We start from the raw sequence: 27,944 nt of genomic DNA on the forward strand, positions 1-27,944 counted from the left end.
AAGTACAGTAGCTGAAGTTATATTAGAAACATCAACAGAAATATTAATATTTCATACAGATCATACAGAAATGCATGTGAAACCTACATTCAATTAAATATGTATTTGCCATCTATTATAAACAGGATAGATATATTCGGGTTATTATCTGACATATACTTTATTTTCTGTGTGACTATTTTATAAAAGACACCAAAGTAAACAGACACATCCAATATCACTACAAAAATTCAAATGGTTTGCAAGTACTCGTGCCTTAGATGACCACCCACACATTGTCCTTTATTCAGAGAGTGTTATATGTCTCAGTTCCATGCTAAATGATAAAGCAACGCTCAGTTTTTCCATTCAAATTTGCAAATGTTCTTTTTACAAGGGAACAGTCTGGAACTGGAACACTCCCACAGTGTTGCAAACTGTGATTCTTTAACTTTTACTTTGGACTTTTCCAAATGCTTAATTAACTTCACTTCATGTAACAAGAACACAAAGAAGAAACCCCTGGGACAATCCAGAAACCGCTTTGCAATAAAACTTAAGTACTACAAAATTAGCTTTATACGTGAGCCCAAGCTCCATAACTGAAAGAACAATATTATTTTATTCTATTATAGATATTAGTTTATTAAAAAAAAAAAGTCTGTCACTGCTCACAGTTGTAATAACAACCTGATCAATGTTACTATTATATAATAGTGCATCAAACAATTAGAAAAGGATGGAATTAGGAGTATATTTTGCTTTTATTGTACACTGAAACAAGTTAACCAAAATCAGTCTGCATCAAAGTTTTTTTTTTTTAAACTACAGTTGGCAGCCCACTCATGTTAGTCATATTAGTGAGGTAATGTAAAGTTTGATTTGTTTGGTATGGTAGGTTGTGGCTGTAATATGTAATTGTAGTGTGAAGTTCTATTTACTTTCAAGTCAATAGAAGGAAATCCGGGCTAAAAAAAGTGTGGTCTAATTCAGGGACGGCCCAGATTAGGTGGCTGCTAAGTAAGATTTCACTGTAATCAGAAGGTTTTGGTTAAATAGTTAAATTATAGTATATATATATATATATATATATTATATATATATATATATATATCATATATATCTATATATATATATATATATATATATATACATGTATATTAAATAATATGCTTTTTTCTGGCATAATGAAGACTATTCTATAAAACTTAAAATAATTGCCAGATCTCAAATAATCGCCTGTCTCCAATTTGCGTCGAGTCTGCTGGCAAATATTGTACATAAACGGTGGGCATCTATTAAACGCCAGGTCTCTGTCATTGCCATTGAAGCTGAAGAAGATGAGGAGAAGCTTGAGCGTAATGAACTGCTAGTAAGTGACAGCGATGAAAGTGACTGTCAGGATTAATAAATAACAATAATAGAAAACATAATTTAAGGTAGGCCTACATGTGATGCATATTTGTTTAATGCAGTTATTACGTTATTAAAGGTATAATTTTATATAATTTTAAGCATGCAAAGTAGGCTAGATAAATGTGTTTTGCTGTATTAACAATGTACAAGTTTGAGATTAACAATACATTATTTTTGATGATACTTATTACTTTTATTGTTCATTTTTAAAAACATTTTAGAAGTCTGTATTATTATTATTATTATTATTATTATTATTATTATTATGATGATTATTATTATGCTATAAGCATAGCCTATCCACCTGCGTTCTGATATCTACAGGTGTATCTTTTAGTGGATTTAACTATTTATTATTATTTATTATTATTATTATTATTATTATTATTATTATTATTATTATTATTATTATTATTATTATTATTATTAACAGTGGTAGATCTAATTCAGTTTTTAAATAAAATGTGTTTACTTCTACTTGTTAATTTTCCAACGTTTTGCATACCGTATCCTTGTTTACCAGTGCATATAAAAAGCCGTAATAATACTTTCACATTGTACTTGAGGGTGTACAATACTGTGTAATTTTGTCATAAAACAAAACTGTTACTTAGTTCCCACTGACACACAACCTGTTTAAACTGAGTTACGATGTTGCTACAAGCTACATAGATCTGAAAGTGAAGTTTTGAAATACACACATGTTAAAACAGACTCTTTTTTCCCCATTTAAAAATGTTTAGATTCTTGTGTTGCCATTTTAACTCCCTAGGTAGATTTCACCTCAGCAGTGTCAAAGCACGTTTCTGGCTGCAAAGCATGGTAGTAGGTAGGTAAACTGGTGCAGGACTACTTGAGATCAGTTATTGCAGAACGTGGTTTCTTTAACCTAGTAATACAGTACCAAATAACTTGTTTTAAAATAAAAAACATCTTTAGTAAAACATGTGCCTCATTCATTCATTCACAATTTTGATGTGTATGGAAAATGGAAGTGCATGGCAAGATTTATGGAATTAATTTGTTAGCTACAACCATTTTAATCTTGGAATTTGAGAATTCTCAACAACAAAAAGTTCACCTTGCACCTGGAATATTGTGCCTGTGCTATTAGCCTGAAACTGTGAATTACTGTGCTATTGATACACACAAAGTAAAATCTTTTTATAATGTTGAACACCCTCAAAGTTCATAAAATAAAGAATAAAGATTTTGATTTCAGGGTTTTACATTTACACTTTTAGTATTAAAGGGAAACTTCCTGATAACTTAATCTTCCAATCATTCCCTGTCATAAAGAAATGCTCAGACCCTATATATTATATTTTAACTGTCTCATTTAATTTTGTCCGTGTCTCTATGTCCTTTAAATTTCCTTTCCACCTCCCAGCTACAACGTGAGACAGTAATAATTTCCACACAACATAATTCTTGTCCCCCTAAAACAAGCCTAGTGCATTTATTAGTTATCACTGTTTTCAGCAGCTATAATGCTGACTAATATTGATTTATTCGTTCTAGTATACTGGTTCATGGAGAAATGATTACATTACAATAATCAGCTTTGCTTGAATTAGGCTGTAAAAGGCTTTATATAGCAAGGAACCAGCATCTCATGCATAGCAATGTAAAACAATATCAGCAGTGCTGTAACAACCAAATGAAAGCTTGTGAAGTGGGAAACATGGAGGCTTTAAAGAGGAGTAAAGCGAATCTGAAGCAAAAACTATGTTTTTGATCAAGCGAATTTACCAAGAGATATAAATAGGTCTTGAATGCATTATAGCGTTCTGAAGCTTCCCTTTTAATACAGACAGGAAACAAATATGGCATTTGTAATTTGAATTGATTTGTACAGTGAAAGATTCAAATGTTGACAGATAATTTGCAAACTCCCGTAATTTTTAGAAGCTGCAGTATTTCATTGTTAGCACGATTAATATTTTATGATGATGTGTATATTTACAATTATTTCATTTTCTTTAGTTCTTATGATTGACAACTTTTCTTTTGTTTGCATGTACTATGCAAAATCCTTGGAAACAGCTTCTATAAAATTAGGGGCTGACATTAATATTGTAAAAGTGCAGATAATGGAGAAGAGTGAAAATGCTACAAGACACAATCTGTCAACAACAGCGGCTGCAAACTTCCATTCACTGGAGATTGCTTCTCCTTCATCCTGATCTCTGAAGCGACTAGCAATGTATTGTACTTCCTCCAGGATTTTGGCAATTTCTGGGATGTTTTCTGAGAGAGTCCTGGGGGGATTGGTTTGATGGTCCTCTGCGGGCGAGCTGGTTGTCCTTCCACACATCACCCCGGAATCAGTGCTGGGGGGGCAGCAAGGGCTGTCCATAGCATGGTAGCCACAATACAAATTCATGTTCCCGTTGGTCGATTGCTGTCCAGGTATGGCATTCATCTCAATACTGCTGGCACTGGAATGGTGCGCATGGGGATTGTATTTGTACGTGAGGTGCTTTCTATCTTCTCCAGGCTTCTTCATCCGTAAAAACCAAGCACACCAGTTCAGAAGCACAACTTGTATCTGCAAAAACAGGAATGGCACATATTTATTCAAGAACTCTGAACTCTCAGTCATAAGATCTTCAGTAAAAATACAAACAGTAAGTGTAGAGTTCAGTGTGCTCTGTTGTGTTTAGCTCCGGTATGTTTGTCATTTATACTTTGAGGAGCTGCTTTTGACCACCATCCTTGGTAGCCATTGTTTTCAAGAAGTGAACATTCCACTTGAATTCTTAAAAATAAAATAAAGATAGAAAGAAAGAAAAAATTCAGTAGTGAGAAAATGCTTTGGTAAAGTGGTGAAATGTTCCCAAGGCTGTAACAATGTTTTCATTATTGTTTTTTTTTTCCATTGGTTATTAATAAAAGATATATAAATGATCTTCAGTACATTAAACCTATTAACTTTGTTACAGCTACTGAATTCTGGCAAAGCTGTCCGCATATAGCTTGTGATGATTTTTGCTGTTATACAGTATGTAGTTGTGTATAACTGCTTTTTTGCATTTGCTAGTAAAAGTCCTTTTATAATAAATCATTTGTCTAATCTGGGTTGGCATAAAGTAGGTAGTGGGTATATATCCACACATGCTGTGGCTTATCTAACCGATTCAGAGTGCTAAAAAAAAAAAAAAAAAAAAGCTACTCATAGGGGGTGCTGCTAAAGTCCACATCAGAGTTAACATCACAAGAGATTCAGTAGTGAATGAATACACTGTGATCTCAAACAAACAGCGTTAAAGCTGATTATAGTTAATAAACCACGTGCACACATGGGCTTCTGCTGCGCATCTTTTTTTTTTTTTTTAATTGTAACATTGTATTCCTTATGGCTTGTTCTGTGCATTAGCCACATTAATTAAAAGGATGTCTGTTTGTTGACCTTGAGCAGCATGGATATACAGTGGGTTTCCCTGTACCCCTATTGAAAAGTGAAACATGTGGAATACTTTTATTTGAAATGTTCTCTTAATGAAGGGCCCTTCCTCAAGACCAAGGATGTCTGTACTGTGCAGTTAATGCAATAACATTGACAGTGATCAGCTACAGTGCCATTTATTACCCATTGTGGTCGTCTTAGAATGTTGCTGTCTGTCATTGGGGGCATCTAGCTAACAAGTTTCATGGCTTTCTGGAGCCAGTTGCTGGAGTTCTTAACCACATACTGGGCTCTTACAGTGGATCGCAGTATAGGGGAAGGCTCTCAAAGAAAAAGGCCATCTGACTTTAATGAATCGCATAACTGACCATGCAGTTCTCCACTGGTTCTCAAACACGAACTGGATTTACAGTAAAAGCATGAACTCCTGGGAATTGCTTTTTGCTTCAAGCCCCAGTAATTATAATACAATTGTAGATGCAATTACTAGCACAAAATCACTCTGTTCACAAAGCGGGACAAAGCCATTCAAAAGCGGGAATGATTTAATACCAACATACTGTGTAACTAAAGCACAAATACAAAAATGTGCATCTATCAAAAGATGAAAGCCTAAGCATTCGGTTTTCAAGAAATGCATCTCACGGAGGAAACTGGCACGTATCTCTTAACCTTTAGCTTATTACCCTTGTTGTCACTAGTTCACCTTTCAACTACTTAATATGCTTTAATTTACTCATTAGCAAGGTAATTCAAACTATGCATTTATTTTCTCCAGTTGGGATTCATCACTGTTTTCGTAGAGGTATGTTGCTGAATCCCAACGGAGGTGAGAAGTTCAGTAAGGAGGATGCTCATTAATCATGTTTCTACTTCACTTACCCACTTGGGCATCTTTCCTCCATGGGGGTCATGGTGATGGAACTGTAGCACCAGCACTGTAACGACTACAGAAAGGCCTACAATCACCATGGTGCTTGCAAAGTACTGAGCTGAAATGAGAAAACAGTAATACATTATAGGGACTTATACATATTTTTTCTTGCTTGTTAAGGATTTTCTCAGGTATGGTGAAACATAAATTTCAAATTTCACAAAATATTAAAACACCAGCATATTGTTGAATGGTAGATATTGCTTTTTTTCCTCTATAGTAGCTATTATTTTGTCTATAGTACCTATAGTAAGTATTCACTCCCCTTGGACATTTTCAGTTTGTTGTGTTACAACCTGAAATCTTGATGCATTTAAATTGGATTTTTTTTTCCTTTGATTTTCACAACCTACTCAACACTGAAGAGGCAAGAGAATTTTTATTGTGAAACAACAGTTAATGAAAAAAAAAAAAAAAAAAAATATAAGTATTCACCCCCCTGAGTCATTACTTGGTAGAATCACCTTTGGCAGCAATTACAGCTGTGAGTCTTTTGGGGTAAGACTCTACCAGGTTTGCAAATCTGGATCATGCAATATTCGCCCATTCTTCTTGGCAAAATTGTTCAAACTCTGTCAAGTTGGATGGGGATCGTTGGAGAATAGCAATCTTTAAGTCTATTGATTGTGTGCCATTCTATGCAATGTTATAGCTAGGGAAGATCTGTTTTGCCTGTTATTATATACCTATATTTGTAACTGCAGGAACATTGGGTGCTATTCAAAAGATGAAACTGTGTTTTTTTCCCTTCAAGCAGAGCATGTAGCACCTTAAGCACTTTTTGGAAGCTGTTGAAGTAGGTCAGTTTTCAGCAGTGGGGAAGAATGAGTCATGAGTGGAGGACAATCTAATCATAAGCTCTAATAGCTTTACATAAGAGTTCTTAAAACATTTATATGATGCTTGCTATTCAAATTGATTAAACTCTTTGGCATTCTACCTAACTTTACAGAAAGATAACCCTACATAAATGGTTCTAGTTTCTAATGGTAGAGAAATAATCATATGCACAATATTGGTTTACTGGTCTGCTGTTTTACAGCAGTGCTATCTTTCTGCACTTTTAAATGGAGTAGATCTGTATACATTTGTTGAAATAGTTAATTCCTCAATTCATTAGAAAAACCCACAACAAACCAATCCACAATAACCAACTCATTAACCAATTCATCAATTTCTTTTTTCACACTTTGGATTATTTCACCATTGATTCAGTTTCCTTATACTTAATCACTGACATGTTCTACACGTCTAGAACATTTTAATAATTGTATTGACTAGTTATGCTATTAGTAGTAACTTAAACCTCTTGTGAACAAAAAATACAGCTTTTTGTTTGTAGCAACATGAGTTTCATCTTTAAACCTGTCACAGGCTGTTTTATAAGTATTGAGCCTCGCATCTTTTGTAGAAGACCCAATCTGCCTTTAGCGGCACAGCCCTCGCAAATGAATAAACTACGAAACAACAACTAAAAGGATGGGCTTTCTGTCTATTTTAAGAATTGTATGCATGTAATTACTAAACTATTAAACTATTATACTTCGCAACAATGTGCCACTGCCATTAAAATAATACATAGTACCAAAATTGAAGTAATACATAAAATAAATAAATAAATAAATAACAATCACAGTACTATTTGACAATGTTTTAATAAGCAGTTTTTTTTTTATTAACAGGAACTGCAATGCAAGTACAGTATGCATAAAGCCCAACAGAATTTCCAAAACAGCAATTAAAGGCAAAATGTGAGTCGTGGGAAGTAATACAAGACGCTGTGTGGCGGGAACTGTTTTAATTTAAATCTGTTTATATTTGACAACTTTTTTTCTAATCAGATTTAATGACATAGTGTCTTATATGGCTGTATCGAGTGGGGATGGGGGTGGGGATTTTTTTAAATGCATTATGATAGTGGAGTTTAACAAATTGATCCAGTGGCAAGGCGAAAGCCCTGAATGTAATAGTGTTGTGTGTGAATTGTGTATGGCGGGGATGCGGTTAAATCCGTAACTGAGGTAACGGAGTGCTAATTGGAAAATGGCCACATGCATACAACTGGTGAAAAAACCCTTTGGTGGTGTAAGAAATAGAGCCAGTGAATACTCAGACTGACATTTTCTAAGTTTGTTGAATTGTATCAAAGTCCTTGTTTTGGTTTTGTTGTTAATTTTTTATTTTGGCATTCAATGCCCTTAAGCTTGTTTTTTTGTACCTGTTTGTATATAAATGTGTGTGCTAGTGCTTTTATGGTGAATTTACACTGGCCGTTTTTAGGATGGCTTTGGGACGTCTTAGGTCTTTTTTCTGCAGTGTAAACGCACACGGACGATTCTCAGCTGTCCTAAAAAAGGCCAACTAAAGACGTGGCTAAGCGCCAGCTTCGGTCAGTCGGAAAGGCAGTGTAAACTCACCCGACTTTAGGACAACTCACGCATGACATGAGTCCTTGAATGAGTGCCACAGCTGTTTTAAGCAATTTAAAATAAACGCAGCAGCGATAATTCAGTAATACGGTATTACAAAATTCTTCAACATTTTATCACTAAGAATTATTGTTAAAAAAGTAAAAATATGTTAAGTAGAGTTTTATTGTTCTAAATAACACAATTAAGCAAGAAACTCACCAGGAAAAGATTGCCGTGCAAAATCAGTGAGATTTTAGCGCTATAACCCTTCGATAGATATATTGGTTCTACTGTTTTTGTTTAAGTTAAAAATCAGCCAGCTTGTGAAAAACATGCAACACAGGCATACATATTACCAGTTGGGTTAGTTTAATTGAATCTTCTAGTGTTACCTTGCGACTGATTGCAAATCTTCTCTTGTTGGCTTTTACAGTTTATAAAAAAGTTTATCATTATCTAAAAAATCACCTTTTGCCTGCTAGGGGCAGTCATGATTTATTAGCAAATGAAGCCTCTCCTGCTATTTTCATATTTAGAGGTCATATTATTTGTCGACATGGGGTGGGATTCCATGTCATTAATAATGATAATCACATCTATCTGTCTGAATTCCCAACACTGACTCAGCTGTCTCTGCTCTCAAACTGTCTCTGATAGATGGTGCCTACGGGCGCTAACAAATTCGAAGCTCCAGCTTATCCCACAGAGGTTTGATTGAATTGAGAGCTGGAGACTGAGCTGGCTATGTAAGGCAAACAAAAGTACAACGACATCAAGACAGCTAGCAGAAGACATTCAAGGATGACGATTATTGCCCACATTGTCAAACAAATAACACAGCAGTGTTTAGGTAACAATCCATGATGTGGTAAGGAACAGAAAAGCCAGAGCACTTGTTAGGGTTTTTTTTTTTTTTTTTTTTTTTTTTAAATAAATCGCTCTTCCTGCAGTGATTTAGAGGACAGATCTCAAACCCCAGTGCTCTTGAAAAGAGCTTTGAAACAGACTTAAAAAAGTTAGAAGTGTAAAAAGTTGTCAGGTTGTTAACAATGAAAAGAAAGATTACACATACATTATTTAAACAGTTGTAGCAACATGTGGGGACGTGTAACACTATATTTATCGGAACCCAGCTAGTTACTCTTTAATTCAGGGCTTTATACATGTTGTCAGCTCGGTTTGCTGCTTCCCTATAAACAGACCTTTATTTACATGGACTAACAACAGTGACACTACGGTATTAAAAGAACTGCTTAAGATGTTACAGATAGTTTCAACCAGCTTTAGGGTCAAGGTAGCTCTCTTCTAAAACGTGGGGGAAAATCTAGTACACTGATAAGAAGCTATATTGTGACCTAAGATGATTCCTGTTTAATGTAGATGTTATATGATCCATTAACTCAGGAACTATAATATGTGCAAACAGCAGTCTGCTGCTGGTACAAATCATGTATTATATCTTGAAACTTGTTTTGAATGGATCAGGTAATACTGTAGATACTGTCAACTGTCATTAATACAAATTTCAAGGGACCAGCAGAAAATGTGTCTTATCAGTAATTCTTATTATCAGGAGTCTAAGCCAAATGCATACTGTCAGTTTTTTATTGAAGTTACAGTAACGTTGTGACGATAGGTAAATGTGTCGGTTGGTCTAGCTATATTTTACTTGCTGTCTTTTAAGAAAAAAAATAATAATTACGTAACGCTGGGATTGCAGGACAGGGATATAAAGCTAGCACTGTTGCATGACGGGAGGAAGGGTGTTGCGGGAGATATGAGCTGAGCAAGAGAGAGAGAGATTGAGAAAGCAGTTTTGAAAAAACGGCGGCACGTTATTGAAGATAACAAGTTTAGCTGTGCTTTTGTTTATTTCTTCAAGCATAGCTGTTGGATGTTTTACAGAATATAGTGAAGGAAGAAATAACTAATTATTCGAGTGAGCTGTGTTGCGGTGGAACCTGTGGAGACGTGTTGCTGCCGAATCTACATCGGGTTTGAGAAAATAAACTTTTCTACTATTAGTGTTTCCTAATCGGGGACAGTTGTTTTTTCATTGAACTATCTTAACTTTCATGCTGATTTGATTATGGTGGAAAAGGAGAACATACTACCAGCTTAATTGTTTTAAAGCTAATGGAAATTTACTTTGACTCGTTTTTACGCACAGATGCATTTTATTTCTTCTTCTTTCATCTCTCCTGCTGCTTTGGATAAATGTGCTGGAACTCTTGCGCAACATTTAATGAATATATTCTGTGCTGGGTTACATGTTATGAAAGTGTAATTTGTTTAATGTATTGCAATGCATTGCAACCTTATTAGTTATGCTATATAGCTTTATTATTTATATTTGCATAGTATAGGTAAGCCATTGACTTTAGTTTTATTGAATATTGCAAGTTAAGAATAGTGTTGGGTAAGACAACAATTAGAAACAATATAGCATAATGAATGGTCTTAAATCATGATGATTGATCATTTGAGATTTTGAAATTGAAATGTTGCTTGTGCTTGTAATTCGGTGGTTTGAGACAATCATTAGATTTGTTTTGTTTAATTGATGGTTAATCTATCATGCTCACTGTTTTAAGAAATGTTATGTGCAATATATTAGCTACTTATGTGTAATATAACAAGCTTATTAAGTGTGTAAAAACATATTCATATGTAACTGGTTCAATATCTAAGTGCAATATAATTTGTTGGGCTCAGTTTAGTTAACTAATAGTGTGATTGGTAGATTGAGGTAATTGACTAGTATTTTCATTTGTTAGATCCCTGGGTCAGTAACCAAGAAGCCTGCTTGTTACTTTGAGTGTAATAAACTTGAGGACTGAATGGTTCATTAGTGCTTCTTCTTTAACTGTTTTTTCCCTCCTCTGTCCTGTTTATATATCTTAATTACAGAGTTATTATTCCCTGGGCATATATAGGATGTAGTGCTGTCACATATAGAAAAGTGAATTACTGTATCCTAGTAGCGGTTTGGTGACAATTAAAAATGGTAGATTATTCATTTGCCTGGCACCCCAGATAGCCAGCCGTTACAACATTGAAATCAAATTTCAATTACAGTACAATGACAAGTATTACAAATTTAAAAGTACAGTGCATTTTATTGAAAATATGTCTGCACTTTTAAAGAATATGTTGCAAATGAACTGCACTTGAAATCTGATCACAGGCATTTTTAAACCACAAAAGCAAGGTAAATCGAAGAAATGCAGACAACTTGCAGCAACATTTTATTTATTTTTTTTTATTGTAAGGTGCCGTGTTATCAACCACTTTCAACTCTTCCATTTTTGTCTGTAAGGATAATGTGTGTTTTTTGCACTGGTCACTCCCTTTAATCATTCATGGAAGAGGCACTAATGTGTGAGCACTAAAATACAGTACAGGGGCACTAATCTTATAGTAATGCACTGCCCTGCAGGGCAGGCTTGGCATGGGTCTGTTCAGACCATTTTTATATTTGTTGCAATACAAGATAGATTATATGATTAGTAATTTTCTAAACGGTTAACAACTTTCTAATCGATTATTTGAATAAACGCTTACACCTGCCCATCCCTCGCTGAAACACTGAAAAGTTTAAACTACCATTCAATACGAAACAAAACATTTTCTGATAGTCTACAAGGGGCAACACAGTCTACTTAAGCCCCGTTATGGCATCCACAATACTGTTAATATTAGGAAAACCTACCTATTAGTGGAACAGAGTCAGATGTTGCTGGCATAATCTCAGCTACCAGAAGCATAAACACTGTTAAAGACAGTAGCACAGTGATCCCTGAATAAAAAAAAAGTACAACATAGTATCAGTGTTCATAATTTATAACCAACATAAGTATAGGACGATTTAATAATACTGTTTTAGACTCTCACTAACCCAAATCAGTTGAGGCTACACCATGTTCAGATCAGACTGAGTAAAAATACCTTGCCTAGCTGTTTTATGTTTTTGATGCATTTCATCAAACAATCATTGATACGCCCTAAAGTGAATGTAGCAACAATAAATAAATACATAAATAATTTTCCTTCCATGCACATCCATTCACGACATAGGTTTCAAATTGTGATTTTAAGACATATCTACTATAACACTAGGTTAAAGAAATCTCTATTTGCAGGCTCAGATTATCTTGCACTTCCTTGTTCATTTCCACACCTTTTTTTTTCTGTTAGTAATGACAGAATGATTTCTGACCTACATAGACAAAGAATGAGATGCAATACCTTTTATTGGACTAACTAAACAATAATTAATCACAAGCTGTCAAGACCTCAAAGGTCTCTTCTTCAGGTGAGAGAAAGCAGGAAAGAGAGATTGGTGTTTGCATTCAAAGACTGCATCAGAACTTTACCAAAAAGAACAATTTTTGAATCTCTACAATTCTAATGCAAAGAAAAAAATCGGGGTTGCTTTTTCTTTGCATTAGAATATGGCTACCACTTCATCTATCAATGACCTATATAGGAAATGGAAATATACTACTATTGTACTTTAAGAAAAAAAAGATACGGCTTGAAATGTTTTATACTTATGATACTGAAGTTTGCATTACATTTCCAATATGATATTGTGATTTGGGCTAGCAAGAGTCTTTTGCAGCACATGCTACCTAGTCTACTCGAATTATATTGCAAACAAAAACATCCCCAATACTGTACCATCAGAATTGTTTTTACTTAGTTATATGAGATACTTATATATGAGTTACTTAGAGATATGAGTTCAGAAAGAAAGTAGTCATATGGCTTAGACATTAGTTTCTGTAAATGCAACCCTGTCATAGAAAATACTAGTCATACCTAGTGATATCTTCTCTCCAGAGTCAGCGGGCAACAGAAACACTAGTAACGCCAGGCCTGAGATGAGGACACAGGGGATAAGAAGATTCAGGCCGTAGTAAAGAGTGCGCCTGCGCATTGTTACTGTGAAAGTCACATCAGGATAGGGCTCCTTGCAACACTCATAATACAGCTCATTCCTCTTTGCTGGGACCCCTGCATACAGGTAGGGAACATTACACCACATTAATTCAGATGTCACAACAGTCCAGAAGTGCTTTTTTTTTTTTTTTTTTTTTAAAAAAAAAGTAAAATGTCAAGCCAAATTAAAGGGCTGGATATTCTTTTTAAAGCATATGTATCACTTGGAGGAATAATAAGATGATGCCAAAATACAAAATTGATAATAAAGGTAAAAAAAAAAAAAAAAAAAAAAAAACAGATTAACAATAAAGGTACCAAACCAACAAACAGAAATAAACAGCACAGAATTTCAAATAGGGCTTGGTAAGTTATTTTGTGTTTGTTTTAAAAAATGGTAATTGATTTTATAACAACCAATAAATGTGCTAATTATCCTTTGGGGATAAAAAAAAGTTACAATCTGGTTAGCATTAAGAAGAAACTCAAGAGATTATGTGAAAACATATTGTGATCCAGAACTCCTGTCTTCTTTCCCTATTTTCTGAATGACTGGAGACAAATAATGTCAGTGTATTGCAAGAACACCTAGATAAGGCCACATGTTTTAGTGGTACAAATGCTAACTGTCAACATTCAAATTAAAGGTATTTCTTTTGTGAAGGATACTGAGTCTCAACACACAGGGTGTGTTTGAAAAGATTCCCTTTCTGCTCACAAAATGTGTCTAAGTGTTGGCCTGTGGGTATAAAATGCCAAGCAAGCAGCGCAGGTGGGTCTGTGATGAGATAAGAAAAGAGCTGGAAAAAACCCCACCAGATATAGATTGTATTAAATAAATAAAGGACTAGTTTATGACAAGTGTTACTTTCTTGTTCTTTGGTCCCGTTCGATATTCTAGACATTGGAAGACTTATCCCTGTATATGCATTCAATCAGCTCTTATCTAAAACATACATTGCATGTGCTAGGTTTAAATTAATATTGCCAAATAAACCCTTATAAAAGTTTACCCCAGTAAATTTGCACAGTAGTGTTGCAGTTTTCCTATGGTTATACTACATATTTACGAAAGTTTACTTTGGTTTGTCATGTTGTTGTTTTTTTATGTATATGCTTTACAATGCTTTCCTATGTTTTACCATGCTTTCACTATATTTTATTAGACTTTAAAAAGGGAAATAATAGCATATGATCTTTCACCCACTTAGAGAATGTAAGTAAACATAAAACACAAAACAGCCTGTCGGTTGGTCTCAAACTGTGTCTTTTTAAAGTAGAAGCAACAAAAACAACTAAACATAAGCAATGAAACGAACTGAGCAACACGAAGAACAATGTCATTGTGTCTTGGAGGCAGTAATGACCTTGCATTATGCTAGTTTGTAATAAGGGAAAGGCATATGCTGTCACAACTTTCTAGAATAATATCACATCAGTCTTTCCCAAGGCAGTTCTAAAACCATGTTCAACAGTGATTAAGGATAGCAGAAAAGCCAATGAACACAGGCACTCCACTCAGTAGTCCAATTTGAATTCATATCCCTTCTGTTACTCCCAAAGTAATTTCACAGTAAAAGCTATAACATGATTTTCATATATTGGTGATTAGAGCCCCCTGACAACAGGAAATACCATTTTATTTTACATGTATTTTGCTTGGGACAATGCTGCTATTTTAAATAAAATTGCTTCATATGTTTGCATTGTTACCACTTTGGGGTTATTCTTTTTCGGCTTCAGATTTTTGGCCCAGATTACATTTCCCCAATTGATGCTTTAAAGAGAAAATGTCTTCCAATACCATATATTTAGTTTTATACTGTCCTCTTTATGATGCTTCCAGTCACTGACTGGTTGTTATTGCAATTACTCAAATGTGGTGTGATCTTGTTATGAGTTAAGAAGTAGCTTCTGAGTTGAAGTTGTCAGATTGTCTTTCACTATAGGGTTGTACCACAGGTTGATCAACAATGTGTCTGTTTAGGTTTAAGAGCTAGCAGTATTTAAAGAATCAAATTTCATTGTGCAAGTAAACAATACCTGATACTGAAATCAGGGCAAAGCACTTTAACACAGAGTGCATCAAAAATTCAACTAAACATAATATTTGAGTGATTGCAATACAAACCACATTAGAATAATAATCATCACAAAGAGGTATGAGGATGGTAAAAAAAAATAATCGACACAATCATTTTTTATTTAAAATTGAAAATACACAGTATCTTGCAAAAGGTAATTCATTCCCAATGAAGTGCTTTCATGACAATTAAATGAAATTGGTATATAAAAAAGGTTATATGGCCGCAAGAGGGTTTAGTTTAGTGCAATAGTTTAAACCATTAGGAGAATGTGGCACAGTGATTACACTTTTGTATTTTCACTTAAGGAATCATAGGCATGTCAACATGAAACTTTCATACCACTGTGGTCCCATTCTGTCAATGGCATATCCAATACAGCGGTCTACATGTTACCTTTGACTGTTACTTCCAATGGTGCACAATTCCAGTCCCATTTTTGGTAATAGTTTTGTTTGTCCAGGAATTACCCAAGTTATGGCAATTTCCTTACTCTTATGAAACACCTTACCTACTAAATCCCATTCTCCATTTGGAATGTATGATGAAATGTCCACTTCCAGCATCTGCAGATCAAGAAGCCAACCATTATGTGTCCAGGAACCAAATTTCAGATCACACTTTTGTACATCAAAGGGAAACCAGCGGACATCAATATAGCAGGTACTCTTCAGAATGCCTGGATTTTAGAAACATACAAAAAAGCTTGACATTTAACTATAAAACAAAATTAACATATTATATAAAGACTGTAGAGAAAATGCAGCTTGTTTTGTATTTTTTTTTTTTTAAATGATGTTTTCAAGTTTAAAGTGTAACTTAGTATGGGCATTAATATCAGAGTCATCTGAATATTGGGTTACAATGATGCCGAACATAAGTGTCTGAAGGAATATCAAAATGAGCAGAAGTGAACTGCTTTAATCTTAATACACCGGTGAAAAGTATTGTTTTCTATGTAGTTCATTGTTGTTTTCATTGAAAAGCAGGAATGCCATTAAGTGGCAGAGACACATGATGGTTTTTAATTCAAGAAATAATAAACAGTAGAAATATGGTATGGTTGATGTCAGGAATGGGGTTTCTTTGTGATGTGTGATGGTTTAACTTCAGAAGTCTGCAATCACTGACAGCTAATGTTTTCTTGTTGTTCCCTATTTCTTACATCCACTAGGGACAGAGTGTTGCTAATGAAGGACTTGGTTTTGTTTGCTAGAAGTTTTATGCAAAGTCTTCCTATGGTATTTTGTTTTGCTCTCCAGTGATCCTTTATTTTTAAAACCAGAAACAGATTAAATACCAAACCAGATAACATTATTGATAACTTACAAAATGCAGTGTCATTCAGTTTACACAAAATAGTGCCACAGATGCAAAACAAAAAGCTATACAGTATATTATAAAAGCAGAAGAACTATTAAATTAGTTACAATATTAAAGAGCAATTAACTTCAAATAATATTTGAATATATCCCATTACAGTTCCCTGAGTATTTACTATCATTCTGAGTGGTTGTATGCTCTGTTGCTCCATTATTGGAATATTATCACTATTCTCTAAATCTCCTTTTACATGATTTGAAGCTTGCTTTAGACTTCACGTCCTAAGTACCTGCACTGAACAGCCTCATTTTATTGTAAACTTGTGTGTAATTCAGGGGCATGAACAAGAGCTTCTCCCCTACTTCCTTCCTACCAATAACATCTGCTAATCCCCCATTTAAACCCCAAGTCTTGAGTTTGCTCTCTGTCTTTTTTTTTTTTTTTGGTTTTGCCCCCCCTCAATGCTGCATGTCCTTGTTTTTGTAAAACTTGAATTGGCCTCCAATTCGGGCATGTACCCGAGTTCTTTAGTATCATTTCACTATGCAGGCTGGTCCAAATTAATTTGGGCCAAGCAGAAAATACGTCACTAATCGTGGAATCCTGGGTCTTGGCAACAATCTCTAAAGCCAGTGTCAGTTGCAAATTATGATTCGAAAAAAACAAAATAGCTTACATGTAATTTAACTCCGTAACAAAACAAAAAAAATGATTTAACTTGACAGTACACTATGCAATGTGGAATCATGATGAAACGTTATCATTGATTACTGTTTGGGGAGATCGGGTCATTCAAAGTCAGCTTCAACGGATCTTTTCGAAATAAAAAAAGTGTTTCAAGAAATAAGTCAAGTTCTACTTTCCATGGGTGTGAGTAAGAATGCACTCCAATGTAGGGAAAAAATCAAGGCCCACAATAAGAAAAGTGGAAACGATCTCAAAATATTCCGCTATTATGACAGATTAGATGCGATTTTAGGACACAGTCCGATATCACAAGACAGTCTGCGGTGAATTATCCATTGCCGTGTTTGCTGATAACAATGTTACAATGTCAATAATGATGACACAGTAATCTGGTTACCTGGTTACTATCTGGCCACCTCTCGCGATAACATGAGTGAGACTTGTCCAGTTCACGTAATAACTCGAAAAACTCAGAAAACCCTGGAAACGCTACTTTTTTGGCCAACTTGCGTTGCGCCTCAGCTCGAGTTTTGCAAAATTCAGGCTAACCCGAGAGCACTTGAGTGCTGTCAGGTTGGCTTGACTATGGAAAGGTACAAGCTGTACATTTCTTTTCATTTTAAAATCCTGACAACTTTTTTATACTTATAACTTTTAAAGTCTGTTTCAAAGCTCTTTCCAAAATGTCCGTGTACTGTGGTTTGAAATCTGTCCTCTAAAGGAAGTCTTGGTGGGCTGAATTGCCTCCTCTTGTTCCCATGCATTTGATATGTTATGTTTTAATGTGCTACTATTCATATTCTTTCCCATTGGTAAAGTCTGGGCTCGGAATGTTTCATACTTCTTGTAAAGGTAGTGATGACTGGGGCGTCCTGTATGTACTCGGTATATAGAAATAAACAAATGTATTCCACCTGAATTTGTTTTAAAAATGCATTCAATTACGGTTTAACATCTTAAATGGCAATTTTCTCTCTGGGGAGTATTCCCCAGATATGGTTATAGATTGCTAGTGCAAAACTATCCATAAGAGCTCCTCCACAATAAATGAATTCCAGCTCACTGGGTCTACCCACTTAGAGACCCAAGAGTGACTTACCTGGTGGGATGTACTGACATGCTCCAGATGAATTTACAAGGACATTTGTGTGGAAGGTTGCATCAAATCGTTCATCTGCACTGGAATTATAAAGACGGATTGTGGTTAGTTCTAAAGGGCATGTAAATACGATTGATTCTTTGATACAGTAAAATGTTTATACTTTATATGAAAACATGGCATAGTATCAGGACCACTACAGTGGGTTCCAGTTCAATGTTTGATCGCGAAACAGGGCTCCTTTCTACTGTAATAGATGTAAAAATTCAACATTTGGAATTTTACCAGCTAGTCGCACAGCTTATTTTACATTTTCTTTTTATTATTCACCATGGTAAACATGTGCAGCTTTTTAAGTATGTTACACATTTAATTGAAAATAAAAGTAAATTTAAGAGTTAGAGATGTCAGTCATATCCAAAGATACAGCCTTCATTAGCCCAACCAATATCAAGCTAGAATTTGAATCTGATACCCGCAAGAACGTATCTAAATATGTAAGTGTGGCACATGTATAGTGTAACATACTTTCAACAATTTTACTATCGTAATATACTTTTAATAATAATTTCATTGACTAAACTATTTCTTGCTGATAACTGAATTAGTTCAATACATGTAATGGTTGCTAGGAATGGGTGGAAGTGTTATGCAATGGGAGTCTTATTTTTTATTTTTTGTGTGTCTGTCTAATAGATAAGATACATCCCCCACCCCTGTGTGTGTTTTGCATTATTATTATTATTTAAATGTATTGTTTAGTGTTTAAGTACACAATGTTTTGTTATTGTTTTACAGCATGGATGGGGTTAAAATTCCTCATCCACACTAAACCCGTGCAGAATGTGACCATCTCCAGATTGATTCATTTATTGCTAATCTGGAGAGGGTCACATGTATAAAAACCCGCAGCTTTGGCTGAGCGAGGTTGGTGTGCTCAGAGTGGAGAACGAGAGAGACGTGAGTGCAACAGAAACAACAAGATAAAACAATTGCTACTTGTGCTGGATTTGGATCAGCATAATACTTGTTTGCTTTATTGTCTGTTTGTTTTGGCCACTGTGCTGTTTTGTATCAGTGTTGTGTTTGTTCAGACCTTTTATTTGTTTATTTAATAAATCTGCACATCAGCGCAGTTCACTCTCAATATTGTGCTCTGTATTTCCTGGTATGACATCACCACAAGCCATCCTTTCCACACTAAGTATTCTATTTGACCTATTACTCTGTATAAGAGCTGGTTCATAAACTCTTGTTAATGTCTCTATATAATTTTACCTGTATGTTAACAATAAAACCTGATTAATGTGATTTGAAATTGTTTGTTGTGTCTGGTAATTTTACTCTCAGGTTTCAATAGATATTAAGAAAATATTATGTAATGTTTTCTTACAATACAGACAACGGCAAAATATATATTCCAAAGCTAGTAAGTGCACTTTTCATTGTAAAAAAATGTACTGCTTTACTGCATATTCTTAGTTTTGTTTGTCGATGACATCTGTTTTTTATTCAAGAGAATCTGTACCACTGAGAGGTTTGATTGAGTGTGCCAATGTCACTATTCTAGATGCGATGCTTGATCGATCATGCGGTAGTTTGTCTGCATCCCAACAATCATCAGATATGGAAGTGCTTGTGCTAGTCTCAGTTGACTGAAAATGAAATAAAATGCTGCAACAGATTTTACCCAAAACATTTACAACATCAAACAAAATAAGTAAGGCAATTTGTTTTACTCTGCTGTACACTAGAATAAAACAAATCGTAGCCCTTTCAGCAAACTGACGTTCTGGGGAAAAAAGTACCCTTTGGTAATTCAAATTATAAACATGCCATTTAAAAAATGTTACGGTCTCCTTTATTTCAGTTGGACTAAATAGTAATGAATATGGCAACTAGCTGGCTCTGACATTGGCAATGACACAGCAGAATGATACCCTTACAGGGACACAAGGCTGCAGAAAATACAACCTTTCACAAATGTAAGTTTGATTTATATAATTACCTAAGGACTTGATCATGTAAACACAATGATACTGAGGTGTCGTTCTGGGCCTTTATTTATTTATTACCTCAGGAGATCTGTGACAGGGTATCTGTCATTTGCGTGGGTATGCCTATGAGTGAGTGGAGAGACACACAGGATTAATGTGTTTGTCACGCCCCACAGGCGCGCAGGATTTATTAATACAAAAGAAAATGAAAGTAAACAAAACAGGCCACGTGATGTTAACAGCGATGGTAACGCACAGAGGACACATACAGCAAGCTGTACAAAGGAAAAATAAAACACAGTACGAAAAACTACAAATAAAAGGTGCCATAAAAACAGTTAGCGCTACTCCCCTAAACAGGAGGTCCCACTGGAATACACTGCTCTCTATACTGCAGGCTTTTGTTGCCTGAAGCTCCGTTCTGACTCCGCCCTGGTACACACATGCCCGCCGGCGGCTGCAGTTTCTTCTTGCATGAATGCTTGAACCCTGACCCTGGTTAACCCATGCAGTAGTCAGCAGTCTCCAGTGCTCTCCAGTCGGATTCCAGACCTCCGTAGAGCTGACTGACATGGCCTTGCAGCATCCTTGACCAATCTAGGCCGCATATGTTTAAACTGATTGACACTCAGTCAAGACCCGCTCACCTGCTGATTGAAGACCAGCACAGCCAATCATTTGCTGCCCTTCCCCTCAACCAAGCACAGCAAGTCCCAACCGAGTGCCCGCTAGCAAACGATTATTTAATTAAACACATTTTCACGTGCAGGGATCCCCTGCCACATATCCTCCTCTTCAGAATGGACCCTTCAGGGACCAATCGAAAACACCCTTCATTACACCATTATTTAACAGTAAACTACAATTACTGATACAATTTAATAACAATTAACTATCACTAATAATCCATCAATGAATTAAATCAACCCCCAACATAAAAATTTACATTAAACAATCAAAAAAGGTCTCCTCTCTATGTGCATGGCCCCAGCCCTGTTACAAGCTCACATACTGGTCTGGAAGGAGCCACGCTCGAAGAGGTGCGACTTCTGACGTCAGTCAGTGGTCAACCAAGGCCGATGGAACATCAACATCAAATATTTTTTAACCTACCTGATAGTGGAACCTCTAATGAAGAGAAGGTTGCTTTGAGTGTTGAGATGGCCTTGGCTAGGGCTGCATCAGGGAGTCTACAAGGAGAAAATCATGCAGAACGAGGAAAGGCCATTTGGCCCACCCATGCTCGCTCGCTCTGGTGCCAGCATGGTACGTTATAACTCGGAAGAGAAAAAACAAAAAAACCCTAACCAGGGTTCGTAGGGGAATTGAAACCTCTGGGAATCTAGATGGACCATCCTTCCTCCAGACGGCTAGCTAAAGGTCTTATTGTGTTAACATGGTTAGTTTATGCACATTCAGAAGGATCCAGCACACCAAAGGTTACGAGAGCACAGCTGGGCTGCTCCAACTCATTTTCGTGATCAATATAAAATGTTAAACAAATAAAATAAAAAAAAACACATGCACACTGGATCAGCATGTTAACAAACACATGCACACTGGATCAGCACATTAAACACACACAGGCTGGATCAGCATGTTAACACTAGAAGGACCAGAGATATACTCATACCTAGAAGCCCTGCAGCAGTCTTTCTGACGGCTGTATTCAAAACACTGTAAACAGTAACACGAAAGGAGAAACAGTCAGGTGTGATTTGTTTTTTTTTGAGTATGTTACATAAACATCTGAAAAACCGAAGCGCACATATATATATATATATATATACAAACATTTATTTTACAAATCAAAACAAGAAAATGTAAATGAATAAACATCTGAACAGACATTGGTTTACAACATACATTTTTATTAAACTGAAATGATAGCAATATATTTTTGACTTTTCAACAGCAATCAGATGCGCAAAAGCAACCGAACAATGTAGATAAATAAACATTTTACAGAAGTGCACAGCACAAGAAGTTTTAAAGAAAAGTCTAATTTATTTTTCTTTTTTTTTTGACAAAATGGTATTCCTTTACCCTGAATGCACAATCAATACGGATAATGCTCTTCTCCACACCGCCTTTCTGCACAGGGCACAGCTGCCCGAAGTTTTATTTTTATTGCACTTGCCAGCCTGGCATTGGTGTCTCTTGCGGCTCTCAACCAGGTTGCCAGCTTCAGCTGTGGGTACACGCTTGACAGACTCCCTCTGTTCCAAATGCTTCTTGCGAAGTTCCTGTGCTAACTGTAAAATATATTCTCTCCTTGGTAAATTCTTCTCCGTGCATTCTGTGTAACGTACCCAGGAGTTGATGGCTGCTAGGTCCAATACATTGTAAAACACCTGAACAGACCACCGTCAGGAGCTAGCTTTCACAGAATACTTCCAAGCCATCTGATCCAACACATCAACTCCATATTTTATTGTGTTGTAAAACTTCGCGGTCTCTGGTATTTATTTTCACTAGTGTCAGATGCCAGCCTTCGAAAAGTCTGATTGAAAAACAATAAAAATATTTACACTAGTAAATAAAAATAATAAAGTAGAATGCCATTCTGTATAATCACAATACAATTGTTTTCTGTGTGGCCGTCAATGTGACTGCTCCCGGGGCTTTTAGGCATAATGTAACATATCTCTATATCTGTAATATATCTAATATATTTATTTCTGCACTCCCGCGTTTCATGCTTTGTGAGAATATTTAATACATACGGACAGGCACATGAACATGCAGCCCCATGTGTTACACGACTGGAGAAAATGACATTTTAAAACCATAAACCACCAAAATGACTGCCGTGGGGCTTCTAGCATTAACAAACACACACACACACACACACACACACACACACACACACGCACACTGCGTCAGCATGTTAAACACACGCACACTGCGTCAGCATGTTAAACACACGCACACTGCGTCAGCATGTTAAACACACGCACACACACTACGTCAGCATGTTAAAAAACACACACACACGCTGGATCAGCATGTTAACAAACACACACACTGCATCTGCATGTTAAACACACGCACACACACTACATCAGCATGTTAAAAAACACACACACACACTGGATCAGCATGTTAACAAGCACAAAGACTGGATCAGCATGTTAAACACACACACACACACATTGCATCAGCATGTTAAACACACACACACATAGACACACTGGGGATCAGCATGTTAAACACACACACGCTGGATCAGCATGTTAATAAACACACACATGCTGGATCAGCATGTTAATAAACACACACATGCTGGATCAACATGTTAATAAACACTCACACTGGATCAACATATTAACAAACACTCACACTGGATCAGCATATTAACAAACACTCACACTGGATCAACATATTAACAAACATACACATGCTGGATCAGCATGTTAAGAAACGCACTGCGAGCTGGCTATTGAGGATGAGAGAAGATCTCAATTCCATGTCTTTTGAAACAAAATGATGTATGAATTAGACAAACTGTGTAATTAAGATTCATGGTATGTGAAAATGTAAGTGAATCCCTGGTTTTATCAGCTCAATTAAGGGGATAGGTGTTTAATTAGATAGATCTTCAGAGGTGAGTTTGGGAGGCCCCACCCTATATAAAGATCAGAAACTTTGAATTTGGTCTTCACCATACAGGTGTGTGGAAAGAAATATCTGAGGACCTCAGAAAAAGTCATTGATGCTCATCAGTCTAGAAAGGGTTACAAAACCATTTCTAAGGATTCTGGGCTCAACCAATCCACTGTCATACTGATTGAGAAAGTTCAAGACCACAGTCACTCTATCCAAGAGCGGTCATCCAACCAAAATCTCTCCAAGAACAAACCGGAAAATCATCAAGGAAGTCACAAAGAACCCAGAGTAACATCCAAGGATCTGTTGGCCACTCTCGCCTTGGCTAATGTGAGTTTTCATGACTCAACTATCAGAAAAAGAATGGTATTCATGGAAGGATAGCCAGGAGGAAACCACTGCTCTCTAAAAAGAACATTGCTGCCCATCTGAAGTTCGCCAAAGATCACATAGATGATCTACAAGACTTCTAGAACAATGTTCTCTGGACAGACGAGTCAAAGGTAGAATTTTTTGGCCTCAATGAGAAACATGGTTGGCGAAAACCAAACACTGCATTCGAACAGAAGAACCTCATTCCAACCAACAAGCATGGTGGTTTGTGTGTGTTGGTTTGGGGCTGCTTTGCTGCCTCAGGACCTGGACAGCTTGCCATCATTGACACAACCATGAATGGGCCAAAAATCCTCAAAACCGATATGAGAGACTGACCAACAGTTACAGGAAATGCTTAGTTGAAGTCATTGTTGCTCATGGGGGTGCCACCAGTTACTGAATCTAAAGGTTCACATAGTTTTTCACACATGGATATTGAATGTTGAATCATTTGTGGATAAATAAACATTGAAAAAGTGTCATGTTTTTGTGTCATTTGTTTAATCAGGTTATCTTTATCTAATTAGGACTTAGATTAAGATCTAATAACATTTTAGGTTTGAAATAAGTGAAAATCCTAAGGGGTTCACAAACTTTTTCCCGGCACTGTATGTATAATAAGTGCTACACAACATTATTTATTCATAATGGCTGTATACATGGTTGTATGATAGCAGTCTTGACAAGCCCAACTGTTTCATAGTAATGAAAAGTTAATTGCTTTTTTTTTTGTTTTAATAAACTAAGGCTCCCCAGCATCATAACTCTTCACTTTAAGCAATGTTTTCCATGCATACTGTATATCTGAGGGTACAAGGAAAGACACTTAGCAGAGAGGGAGTAGACAGTAAAAATGCTAGCTGCATCTGACAGTCTTCTGGCGTTGCAGGAGCCCCAACATAGGTGGGTATAGGGCCGGGCCGACTAGGGGTCCTGCGTTGATGTGTCCTGGAGCTAGGCGACTAGTTCTAGGAGCCAGGTGGGGGTGGATTGACTGGCTTTGACCTTTCCTTCTTCCATCTCGTTCTTGTGAGCCACTAGTAGGTGAGGGGAGTGTCCCAGGTCGGTGTCAGTATCTGCTGCAGGAGGCGTGCCTTGTTAACAGCGTTCCGTAGGGTCTTAGGTTCTTGTAACAGGGGGTGTAAGTCACTTGCCGTCACTGCCCTGATGAACGTATCACACCCCACTTTGTCTTTAACCTTGGCCACCAGTTCGGGGTATGCAAGCTGGATCAGGGCGGTGATGTCATACCCCCAGGGACTCACCGGATTGTCTCCACCACTTCTTCAGTCGCGTTACATGAGTAAAGCTGGAGGCAGCTTGCCCGAATTGCTGTTCTAGTGCCCTAGCCGGGGTTGTATAATCCATTCTCTGTCCTGGTGATAGTGTAAGAATGCAATTCTGGGCCTCATCATCCAGCACAGCGATCAGGTGTCACCCCTTCTCGGCCTGTCGAAGGCAAATGAGTCGAAGGCGGCCTAAAAGGCCTCCCAGTTGCCCCACCTGTCAAAGTTGTTTGTTTTGATGCTGGGTGATAGTGCTATCACAGTACTCGACTCACAGGCTCCCCCAATTGTTAGTGGTACCATAAACGGACCCCCTTCTCTCCCACTGCCGCAGCGGGGCTCATCTCAGAGCTTAGCTATCTGTCTCACATGATCAAAGCAATATGATCCCTTCAACAATCCCTTTAACACCCCATAGTCCGGACATTGTTCTGAGGCAAGGCAAAGCTTCTCCTATCAGGCTGGCAGCTCAGTCCACCCCTCCAGCTCTGCAATCAGTTCAAACTGCGTAAGAAAAGCTTGCTAGTCAGCCATACCATCATACTTGGCTAGGGTGAAATAGGCCTCGCTGTTATTGTTGTTGCTGCTGAGATTTCTGTCCATCTTGGCCTTTGTCCTGCTTCCATTTTAAATTTCTCGTTCTTATTATTGAAAAAAAAAATAGTTTTATTTTGAACACGGTAATAAAAATAATAATTTCACATGCTAATTTTGTGTGTGTGTGTGTGTGTGTGTATATATATATATATATATAATATGTACATTTACATTTATGCCAGACACACAATAGGAGAAATAGGAACACAGTTTTTCAGACACCGTCTGTTCGCTACACGGCCGGTGTAACAGCCTGTATCGTACAGTATTCTAAAAAAAAAAAAAAAGAATGTTACAATGGTGTGAAAGGACCTTTAACAAAGTTTTTATATCTAAAGTAACATCTAAACTTAGATTTTTATTTTTATTAAATACTCCGAATCTCCATATCATTTTTTTATGTCATTATTGTCATTCAGGGGTAACTGATGTTTAGAGCCCCTCAACTGGCAATCACTGAAATGCACAAATTTATGAGGAGAGGCTGGACACACAAGGTGTGATACAAGTGCTGAAAGTGGTCTGTCTCTGCCTTGGGGAGCTGCATCCCCACGGTAAAGCCTTTTTTTAATCATTTTATTTTAATACAAGTTTGATAACATGCGCCCTATGAGAGTTAAGTCAGACAAGGCAGCACAGCTAGTGGTTGCTATGGAAATTATGCTCTGGCAACAACAACTAACCCCCCCCCCCCCCCCCCAAAGTATAAATTCCACTGGTTTACAAAATACTAAGATATATCTGATATATTAACACGGCTTCAGCCTAATATATTTTGTAAGTCTGTTTTGATAGGTTGTGTGAATGCATTGTTTACAGATGAATTAGTATATTCATTATTATATTCTATTTTAGCATGGTATTCTTATTTTAGTTTTACATTTAACTTTATGTTTCTATAATTTATAGCAGTTCGTTAAACTCATTTTCATTTATACATTTATTTGATTAATTGTGTAAGCCATTCAAAATGTTCTAGTCTTAATTTATTAAGACACTAAAATTAAGGGGTATGCACTGTCTTAACTAGGGCTCTTCATTTATTTATTTATTTATTTGTTTGTTTGTTTATTTTGGATTAGAGAAGAGTGACCTTTTTGGTTAAATGAGACATAAGAGCTACTGTATAAAAGGCTGCACTGTCAAAAAAACATTCTGATGTATTTCAAACCTCCACAGTCTTGAGGTGAGATTTCACCAAAGGTGAGAGGTGAGAAACACCAAAATCCCTTTAGCAAGCATGTCACAATAAATCGATTTTTTTAAAAAGAATAGTATCACTACATCATCCACCTTTGTTGACCAGTGGGCTCTTGGAGGCGTGCTCTGTACCATCTCCCCTTTGGTTTTGCTAATTTAATTTGCAGTCCTTTTTTCCGTTTTATTCGTTAAAATTAGTTATGGTTCGTCTTTTTTAGCAAGGTGCTAATTTGAATTTTTTTCCAGCTGTCTTTGGACAGCTGGTGTAGTCCCGTCAAACGGACCTTAAATGGGACTACATCATAGCTTGCTACCTTTGTTGTAAACATATGGCTCAACACTTAATGATTAAAAAAATATGCAAATATGTGATTGGAAAATAATTCCCAAAAATACACCCCCAAGGTTACATGTTGCTTGGTTTAATTACTTGACTTAAGTTTCTAGTCTCCTGTGAGTGACAGAGCTTTAGGTGTTGTTTCTGTGTAGCACAGATTTGTCAAACTGTTAAAAACGCCCACCTGCTTTTCCTGGATAAATAAAACACTGTGTCTATCTGAGACTATTTGTTACATTAACCTATACTCCAAGTTT

General features: G+C 36.4%; 1 protein-coding gene across 1 annotated transcript in view; it reads right to left on the reverse strand.

The window, feature by feature from the left end:
* Positions 1 to 1,909: 1,909 nt before the first annotated feature.
* chrna8 (cholinergic receptor, nicotinic, alpha 8) overlaps positions 1,910 to 27,944 on the reverse strand; it is a 68,499-nt gene continuing 42,464 nt past the window's right edge. Inside the window, exons 5-10 of the mRNA XM_041218926.1 lie at positions 18,287 to 18,366; positions 15,689 to 15,856; positions 12,974 to 13,168; positions 11,862 to 11,948; positions 5,687 to 5,796; positions 1,910 to 3,946 (exon numbers count right to left, since the gene is read on the reverse strand). Of these exons, the coding sequence (XP_041074860.1) occupies positions 3,419 to 3,946; positions 5,687 to 5,796; positions 11,862 to 11,948; positions 12,974 to 13,168; positions 15,689 to 15,856; positions 18,287 to 18,366 (1,168 nt within the window). The 3' untranslated portion in view covers positions 1,910 to 3,418. The remainder of the gene's footprint in view (positions 3,947 to 5,686; positions 5,797 to 11,861; positions 11,949 to 12,973; positions 13,169 to 15,688; positions 15,857 to 18,286; positions 18,367 to 27,944) is intronic.

Source organism: Polyodon spathula, chromosome 2, assembly GCF_017654505.1.
Source record: "Polyodon spathula isolate WHYD16114869_AA chromosome 2, ASM1765450v1, whole genome shotgun sequence".
NCBI classification, from domain to species: domain Eukaryota; kingdom Metazoa; phylum Chordata; class Actinopteri; order Acipenseriformes; family Polyodontidae; genus Polyodon; species Polyodon spathula.